At 42.9% G+C, this 10,271-nt stretch overlaps 1 protein-coding gene across 1 annotated transcript in view; it reads left to right on the plus strand.

Moving 5' to 3' along the window:
• The first annotated feature begins 3,847 nt into the window (after window positions 1-3,847).
• Window positions 3,848-10,271, plus strand: part of SERPINE3 (serpin family E member 3) — a 30,194-nt gene continuing 23,770 nt past the window's right edge. The window contains exon 1 of the mRNA XM_054015154.1: window positions 3,848-4,106. Coding sequence (XP_053871129.1) covers window positions 3,848-4,106 — 259 coding nt within the window. The remainder of the gene's footprint in view (window positions 4,107-10,271) is intronic.

The following is a 10,271-nucleotide window of genomic DNA, read 5'->3' on the forward strand; positions in this document are numbered from 1 at the left end:
CCTCATTTCATCCCTCTCCTCAATCACTAATGAATGTACTTCCTCCCCCCCCCATTAAATTTATGAAAGCTCATTTTATTTCCCATAATTACTGTGACTATCTTCATTTTCTTGATGCCACTATCTTTCCCTGCAAGTCAGAGTCCTCCAGTTTGGTTGCTTCCCTGCTTTTTCAATACTAATATAGGGTTTTAGAAAATCACAGATGTCTCAGCACCACCTGTGATGCCACATCAGCCAGTATGATTTTTTTCTTCGATTCTTCTTTTCCAGAGAACTTGTAGTCTGTTGTACCTTAATCATAACGGGCCTGATTCTCCACTGCCACACGCCTTCCATAGCTATTTAGCCCTGTGCAATGTGGGTGTAAAACACTCCCAAATCAGAATAGTAGCATTTGGCACCAATTTTGCAAAGGTGTAAATGAATATACAAGGTGCAAAGCAATCCAGAATCAGGCCCAGTGTCTTTTACCATTCCCCAACTGGTGGATTTTAATACCTTCTTTGATGGTACCATGCTCATTGCTTCCACAATGCCCACAGCCCAAGCTGAGCCTTAGGGAAAATCCTGGGCTTTACCCTTTCAGGGTGTCAACACTGGAATAAACAGCTGACTCGGGCTCATGGGGGTCAGGCTGCAGGGCTAAAAATTGCTGTGTAGACGTTTGGGCTCAGGCCAGCCACGAGTGTTTAATTGCTGGTTAGACTTACCCTGAGATTGATCCTCCACAATATGGTATTGCAGAGCCACAGTCCACCAGGTAGGGCCAGATACATTTTCCTGTGATTCCCATCCAGGTGTATGTATTCTAATAGTAGCAGCATCAAGGTATTAGGTAAGTTCAGGCTCGAGAAAGTTTACTTCAGAATTTGGCGGCATAGCACTTATCTGCTGTGTATAGGCAGTTTGTGTCAGTCAATTCTGAATATTTAATGTGGGCATTTATGCCACTAGAGCAGGTGATGGTAAATATTATATTGTGCTTATCAATGCTTAGTGATAGATTAGCTATGAAAGGAATGGGCACAAAAAGGTTGTTAATATTTTATAAGTGAAATAAAACATCTCTAGCATTTCCTACCCCTTTCCCTAAGCCTTGATGTGCAAAGAGTCTGCTAGGACAGGGCATAGATGCACTGGGATGCATTGGAGAGCCTTTAACCTCACAGAGTACATCTACGTGGGGATAAAGGCCCACAGCACAGCCCTTGCTGGCCCAGGTCAGCGGACTCGGGCTCACAGGACTAACGTGCAGATGCTTGGGCTTGGATCCCAAGCTCTGGGGCCCTCCATCCTCTCAGGGTCCCAGAGCACAGGCTCCAGCCTGAGCCCAAATGTCTACACAGCAATTTTTCAGCCCCAGAGCCCAAGCCCTGTGAGCCTAACTCAGCTGTCCCAGGCCAGCCACAGGCTTTTTATTCCCGTGTAGACATACACCCAGTAACCAATCCAAATAGAGATGTACAGTAGTCAGAGGTGCAAGAATTAAGGCCTTCATTCAGCAAAGCATTTAAGCAGGTGCTTAACTTTAAGCATGGGAATAATATCATTGAAATCAATAGGACAACTCATGTGTTTAGAATTAGGCATGTTCTTAATGCTTAGCAAAACTGGAGCTTAAATGACCATGAATACTCATCCTCTTGCCCTTCTTTACTATCCCGCCATGAAACTGAGCATTTCAAACTGTCAAGCCAGCACCTTCCCCTAGCACTAAATTCACCTTCATTTTAAAAACAACAAAAAGAGTGGAGTAGCATAATGACAGGTGAAGAGAGATGCAGGCTATGTCTACACTTGAAATGCTACAGTTGCAGTTCTCCTTTGCAGTAGGTAATCCACATAGACAGAAGAATTCTTCCATCCACCTAGTGCTGTCTACAGCAGGGCTTAGGTCAATTTAACTACATCTCTTAGGGGTGTGGATTTTTCATACTCCTGAGAAATGTATCAATGCCAATGTAATTTTTCAGTGTAGACCACCCTTTAGTCTGATTTCCAGTTTGGGCACTAGTTCAATTTACCCTTCAATCCTTACATGATAAGAAGAATACAATTACAGATGAATGTAATAATATGCATCTCGGCATTTCTGATATCTCCCAATATAAATTTTCAATAGGGTTGCCAGGCTCCCTACCTGGCTCTGCGTGGCTCCCCAGAAACAGCGACATCTCCCTGCTGCTCCTAGGCAGAGGAACAGCCACGGGGGCTCAGTGCGCTGCTCCCGCCCCAAGCACTGGCTCTGCAACTCCCATTGGCTGGGAACTACAGACAATGGGAGCTGCGGGCGTGGTGCCTGCAGGCCGAGGCAGCGTGCAGAGCCGCTGGCTGCGTCTCCGCCTAAGAGCAGCAGGGACATGTCGCCTCTTACAGTGAGCCACCTGAGGTGAGCGCCGCCTGGATCTGGCACCCTGCATCCCCTCCCACGCCCCAACCCCCTGCCCTGAGCCCCCTCCTGCACCCAAACTCCCTCCCAGAGCCTATGCCCCGCAACCCTCCCGTACCCCAACCCCCTCCCGCACTCAAACTCCCTCCCTCCATTGATAAGTATAACTCTTAGTTAATCAGAATTTTTCACTAACTGGCACCCCCCATTTCCCCCAACATGCCAGTTAACAAAGCTTTTCCTGTACCTTTTTGTTCCTTGCCTTGGATTTGCTGATCAGTGACATGCCTCTTTGCCTGGCTCTACCTAGAGTCTGTAGCCTACAGGAATTTGGACAGAGTGGTACAGACATCGCCGATAGAGACTGCGATCACTGACTATTCCTTTAAATGCAGTCTCATGACCTAGACCTTACTCCACCACATATTAAAGAAGGGGACAGAAGTACATACAGAGCTCCAGCTCAGCCGCACAGGACACAGCAAGGCAATTAAATACAGCTAACTGTGAGTAAACATAAGGAGTTAGAGGGGCTCTCTAGAGCAAAGGGCACAGAAAGAGATTTGTGTAAAATCCTAAACTGAAGCCGGAGTAACTTTTTAAAAAATACACATTTGTTTCAAATATTCAGAATGTAAAATGGTGTGTAGAAAACGACTGTCTCATTTCAGCAATTTGGAGGGTCGATTTATTTATTGCTTTTTAGGAAACATTCTAAGTAGTTTTAATCTCATACTACCTCAGACTTGATTAAAAAGATGATTTCCCCCCCTCCCCCATAAAAATCCAAAGCGGTGACTCTGTCAGCGATCACAGAGGTCTTTTGCAAATATAATCCCGTTTGCAGGGGAGGGATTCTATCCTGGTCTTTGGGAGGGATGCCTTGGCTGCAGACTTTTGCACGCTAAGGTCAAAATTCTCAAGCCTGGTACTCGGTACCACCACTCCCAATGGAAGTCAACGGGTGCTATGGATGTCCAGCACCTTTGAAAATTGATCACTTTTATTTAGGTACCTAACTATGGATGTAGCAGCCGATGGATACAGAGCCTGTAAGCACTCAAGGGTCAAAATTGAACAGGTAGTTAATATGCTGGACAGCTGCTTTTTACACCATGGAGTATGAATCATTTTTTTGTGGGTGCATATCTGGGTCACGTGTATTGTAATGGTCAACCATCAAATGAGAGTTGCTATACTGGCTGTGGTCTTGAAGACTGGACATTATTAGCTGGTGAAAGCACATCAGTGTCCAGAGATATTTTCCTTATGCATGACATCAATTGGACTGTGCCTTGGTAGGTTTTTTTACCAGTATTTGTTTCCATGGTAAGTCTCAGCTTAATGAGCATGTAAAGCAATAGTTCACGTCATCCGTCCCTATCATTTTCTGACTGTTCGCATTGTTAATTACAGGTGTAATTATCCGGGGGAGATATTCCATAGTGTGCCTTCATGTTGCCCCTTGTCTTCACTGTGCTCGTTCTGTACTCTTGCTTCTTAACCAGTGGAAGCTGTGACCTCTATGATGAGCTAAAGGAGCTGAAAACTGAATTTGATATCAATCTCTACCAGCGATTAGCACAACCAGAGAACAGAACTAACTTGATAGTTGCACCAGCAAGTGTGTCCATTTCTTTGGGGCTACTGCAGTTTGGAGCTCAAGGAAACACCTTTATGCAGCTGGAAAATGCTCTTGGATACAACATCCACGGTAATTTGCACTTTGACAAATTATTTTTTAGCAATAACTGCTTTGCATTATATCATAAATTCACACTACAGCTTCCTTGACTAATGAGAAAGCAATTGCACAATCAAGCTAAACTTCTTTCTAATTAACAAGATCTGTAAGGGTTCATACTGCATTGTTTTTTTCCATATTTGACTGAATTGTAGGAACTGTTCAACCAGCCGATATGTATGTATTCTTCCTACTTCTTTCTGAGCAGTGCTCACTCTTTCTACTACACTTTAAAACAACTACATTAAAAAAATGAAGATCTGGAAGGAACATGTAACTCCAGCTAAACTAATGTTGGATTCTCAGGATTTTCTTTCCATTTTAACCAAAGATTAATCCTACCACCTGACACAATATATCCATAGCTATTTTTCATGATCTGCACACTGGTTATAGAAAACAGATGACTGTCTCATCTTCAAAATTTGTAGCTTATACATACTGTGCCAGCTTTAGAGCGATCAGTATTCTTAAGCATGACACTTATTTTCATCACATGAAGGCAAAAGTTAAAATTTATAGAGATTGCTATGTTGTGTTCTGTAACCTTACTTAGTCATTATTGCCTTTCTGTAAAGTATTGGTATTCAAAAATAACCATTCCAGCTCAATCTAGGTATTATATACAGAAAAAACCTATATGTGCTATATATTTTCTCTGCCTCTCACACACAGTATTTACAGCACAAACCCTATCAAACAAAGGTATTACTTGCAATGATGCCATTTTGCTACAATTCAGTCAAGTAATTTTTAACCAGTACTCATTTATGTAAGCATTGTACCTTGCTGTTTGCCGTACATCTTGCCTCTTAGGGACTTAATTATTGAGAGAGCTTTAGAAAATGGACTAGATAATGAAATTAAGGCAATAGTCCCACCCATATGAAAAGTGACAAATAGCACTAAAGAGGTTTTCCACTGATTGGTGAAACCTATTACTTATTTCAATGCTTTTCTTCCTTCCTTCCGTGCTGTGGATAAAGTTAACAAAATGGAATATCCCTGAGGAAAGGCTGGCATTAGTTTTAGTTGTACACATCACAAACCACATAGGTTTCTGACTTCAGGTAAACTTACTTGTGTTTAATGTGAAAATAAATCAGAATGGCAACTATGACCAATCTGCAGTAACAATGAACTTCCAGAAAGAAAGAAAGAAAAAGAAAGAAAACCTGTTTCCCCAAATGGCATGTTTGGCTAAATCCAGCAGAAATAGATCAAATAAACCTTTTCCTTGAGATGAGTAAAACCAACTCACTGACATACACAGCAGATAGAAAACTGCATTCCTCTATTATACTTTGGTGCTAACATTTTTGTAGCTCTGCCTTTAATGAGGGCTGTGGTACAAAAATGCACCAATCTGGCAAAAACTACCCCGATAGCCATCAGTATCCACTGAAAGATCAATCACTCTTTAGAGAGAATCAGCTTTCCCTGGCTTTAATAACCTCTTTTAATGTTCTGCAGCTTTTCTAATATCTGTTCTAGCACAGGCTGTTTGAGCAAAATAATGTCCAAAGATTTGTCTGTCTGAATAATAAATATCAAATAAAATATTTGAAAGCAGTTTTGAACTAGCCTCCAAGTAAAAATTCAGAACTTTGGTTAGCTAAGATTGTTGTTGTTACTAAGGTTACAAGCTGAGGATACTGCATCTCATATAACATCTGCTTCTTATTTTACCATCTTTGAGTTCTTACATCCACATCGGAGCTTGCCAAACACTAGTATACTAATGTAAAACACATGAGAAAGGCACTTTACATCTAAAAAAATCTGATTCTTCTTGACATCTGTTCAAGGAGTTCAATATTTTCCCCTTAAAGAGTAACAGAGCTAAGCTTTAACACTAAGCTGTATTAGTCTTCATGCAGGTTATTAAAGGGACACCATTAGGTTAAAAATCATGTACTGGATTCTCGGGTGGTGTAAAACTAGCCAATTTGGAATTTGGCCCCATATACTTAAAATGTCCTCACTGAGAGGCAGAAGGATCCTGTTCATAGGACATAGGTTTGACAATCAGGAGAATTAGGTTCTATTCCTGATTCTGCTATTAACTTGCTGTGTGATCTGGGGCAAGTCCCTTCAGCTGTCTATGTCTGTGTTTCTCCTCCCACCCTTTGTCATGTCCAGTTAGATTGAAGCTCTTTGAGACAGGGATTGCTTATTATGTGTTTGTAGTTGTGCCTAACACAATGGGGCCCTTATTTCCATTGGGTTTCTAGGTACTGCTATACCACAATGAAATAAAATAATAATAATAAACACCACCTCTGCTTATTAAAATGGGAAGAATATTTTGAAAAATCTACTTTGCTTTTCCCCATTTATGGTGTTTGTTTCCTGTTTGGATTTCTCCCCCTTTGAAAAGTGGTAAAGAAGCTAGTAATGTTCATTTTTGTTTGTAGTCAATTCAAGCCAATCACTGTCCCAGGTTCTCCTGCACTAGCAAAGTGCTGCTGTGTTTAAGTTGCAAACACTTCAGGGGGATGTTAATCCATTTACAAAATAAAAACCTGTTTCAATTAGAATTTGTTAACAGAGAATTTCATTGACACATTTCTAGTGGTTTTAGATTCTGTAATAATACATTTAAGCAAAATCTCTGTATAAAGTCAAATTGGACATGCCAGTGTCCTGCTAAGTGTATTTTAGGTTTATGCAAGTTGATTTTGTGTGTTAAGCCCAAGGGGGAGCTTGTCTCCCAGGATCTCTCCTTTTCTTTATACGGGGTAGGCTGGGTATCACCACTTCTGCAGCATCCTTCTCTTCTACCCCTGACTCCACAGAGGACACTCCACAGGGTCTTGGGCTGTTGTATGGGGCAGGAGAAGGTTGGGCACATCATCACCCTCCCTTAACTCCATGGAGAAATCAGTGCAGCTCAAGGCCCCCCTCCCAGTTGCAGTGGACACCCTCCCACTTTCAGAAGGGATTCTGGAAACAGCTGCTGGCAGAGGAAATGTTGGCACCATTTCTCCATTTGAGGGGAGAGCAGGAGGTCCCGGAGCCAATGTAGAGGCAAAGGGCTTCTTTAAGGACAGTGCTGTGCTTCCAGCACAGTCCCAAAATCTGAGATTCAAGGGCATCAATCATGTGTGTGCGTCCTCTCAACAGAATGATTTAGGGAAAATTCCAGAAGGGGAAGCTCCAGAGTTTTCCCTCCCCCAACATTCCTCTTACGATCCACTAAGCTCCATTTTATCTGTATTTTAATGCTTCTAATGCTTCTTGTTTATAGATTTTAGATGAATTTAGATGCAAAGTAGTATTGTATTTTAAAACTTCAAGGTGACCAAACCAAAACCAAGAATGTATAAAAGAAAGGTTACTTATTGAAAACTGTTGTTCTTCGAGAGTTGCCTCTATGCCTTCACATTTATCTAGTGCCTCTAGTGTCGAGCTCCAGAACTGTACAATAAAGCCATGTCCATTGGTGGTGCAGTAGCACTCTCCTATTAGAATTACATCATAGGCTCCATCTTTAAAAGGAAGTGCACCTCCCAGACAACCTTAGTTCCTTCTCCCTAGCCTGCGGAGTCCTGAAATACAAAGAACACTGAGACAAATGGGAGGGTGGGTTGGTAGTGTGGCTGCACAGAGGCAACTCTTAAAGAACAGCAGTTACTAACTTTCTTCTTTGAGAGCCTCTGTGAATTCCCATGAATGGGAGTTTAGCAAGTGGTGCCACCATCATAGGACAGCAGGCAAGGAGTTCTAGGAAAAAGCAACAGACGGTCCTGTGGCACCTTTAAGACTAACAGAAGTATTGGGAGCATAAGCTTTCGTGGGTAAGAACCTCACTTCTTCAGATGTAAGAGGCTTGCATCTGAAGAAGTGAGGTTCTTACCCACGAAAGCTTATGCTCCCAATACTTCTGTTAGTCTTAAAGGTGCCACAGGACCGTCTGTTGCTTTTTACAGATTCAGACTAACACGGCTACTCCTCTGATACTAGGAAAAAGCAGACTGCAACACCGCCTTACCACACAAGCATTGCCGTGTGATACCAAGTCCAACGACTAGGGCTTAGTGAAAGTGTGGCAGAACTACATACAGCTGCTTTGTAAATCTTTACAATAGGAACCTAGCTCAGAAAAGCTACAGAGGCAACTGTGGCCCTAGTCAAGTGCACTGGTTTTTTGGAGAAGAAGTAACAACGTCCAATACGTCTCTTAATCAAGTGGGAAAGAGCTTGTTACTAATAGGCTCCCCCTTATACCTCTCCCCAAAGGCAACAAATAATCTGTTTGATCTTCCAGGGGGCTTAGTCCCACCCAGGTAATAGTAGAGATAGATGCAAAAGAGACTTGTGCTGTTAAGTATAAACATCTTTTGACATCTAAGTATAAGCAGGACTCCCCGGGCTGAGCATGACATTTTGATTAAAAACCTACAACAATATAAAATGAACATGGCACATATTAAATGGATTAAAACCTGGCTAACTGCTAGGTCTCAAAATGTAAATGTAAACAGGGAGTCATCGCTGAGCAGATGTGTTACCATTGGGGGCCCCACAGAGATTGGTTCTTGGCCCTACACTATTTGATATTTTTATCAATGATGTGGAAGAAAACAAAGTTTGAATTGATAAAGTTTGCAATGACACAAAAATTGTGGGAGGACAGATCACAGATACAGAGCAATCTGACTTTGCTTGTGTCCATCTTACCCAGCAAACAATATAAATTTTAATATGGCTAAATGTAAATACATCTATCTAGGAACAAAGACTGTCAGCTGTGCTTACCAGGTGGGGGACTCCATCCTGGAAAGCAGTGTCTATAAATACATCAGAGGAATAAATACCACGGGGAGAGAGGAGTTATTTAAGTTAAGCAGCAATGCTGACACAAGAATAAATGGATATAACAAATTTAGGATTGAAATTAGACAATGATTTCAAAATACCAGAGGAGTAAAGTTCTGCAACAGGCTTCCAAGGGGAGCAGCGGGGACAAAAAACCTAACTGGCTTCAAGATTGAGCTTGATACGTTTATGGAGAGGATGGTATGATGAGACTGCCCACAATACTTCTGTTAGTCTTAAAGGTGCCACAGGACCCTCTGTTGCTTTTTACAGATTCAGACTAACACGGCTACCCCTCTGATACTTGACACAATGGCATGTAATCTGTGACTGCTATTAGCAAATATCTCCAGTGGCTGGCGATGGGACACTAGATGCGGAGGGCTCCGAGCTACTTCAAAGAATTCTTTCCCAGGTGTCTGGCTGGTGGGTCTTGTCCACATGCTCAGGGTCTGATTGTCATATTTGGGGTCCAGTACGAATTTTCCCCCAGGTCAGAATGAGAGAGACCCAGGGTATGTCTACACTACGAAATTAGGTCGAATTTATAGAAGCCGGTTTTATAGATATCGGTTTTATACAGTCGATTGTGTGTGTCCCCACATAAAATGCTCTAAGTGCATGAAGCCGGCGGACTACGTCCACAGTACCGAGGCTAGCGTCGACTTCCGGAGCGTTGCACTGTGGGTAGCTATCCCACAGTTCCCGCAGCCCATTGGAATTCTGGGTTGAGATCCCAATGCCTGATGATGCAAAACAGTGTCGCGGGGGGTTCTGGGTACATGCCGTCAGGCCCCTCCACCTCCATCAGAGCAATGGCAGACAATCGATTCGCGCCTTTTTACCTGGGTTACCTGTGCAGACAACATACCATGGCAAGCATGGAGCCCGCTCAGCTCAGCTCAGCATCACCATATGTCATCTGGGTGCCGGCAGACGTGGTACTGCATTGCTACACAGCAGCAGCTAATTGCCTTTTGGCAGTAGATGGTGCAGTATGACTGGTAGCCTTCATCGGCTGTCTGGGTGCTGGCAGACGTGGGGCTGCATTGCACAGCAGCAGCCCCTGGCCTTTTGGCAGTAGATGGTGTACTAAGATTGATATCTGGCATCGTCGTATTCCAGTTCAATCAAAGGCACCTGGGCAGACATGCTTTGTCTCCTGGAGACTCAGTCCTGCCAGCAGTCCTATTGAACCGTCTTGACGATGATGGCTAGCAGTCGTAATACAGCATCTTCTGACAAGCACCCAGAAGATGCCGAGGGCTATCAGTCATGCTGCACCGTCTGCTGCCAGCTTAAGATGTAAAAAAA

Source organism: Malaclemys terrapin, chromosome 1 (assembly GCF_027887155.1).
Source record: "Malaclemys terrapin pileata isolate rMalTer1 chromosome 1, rMalTer1.hap1, whole genome shotgun sequence".
Taxonomy (NCBI): domain Eukaryota; kingdom Metazoa; phylum Chordata; order Testudines; family Emydidae; genus Malaclemys; species Malaclemys terrapin.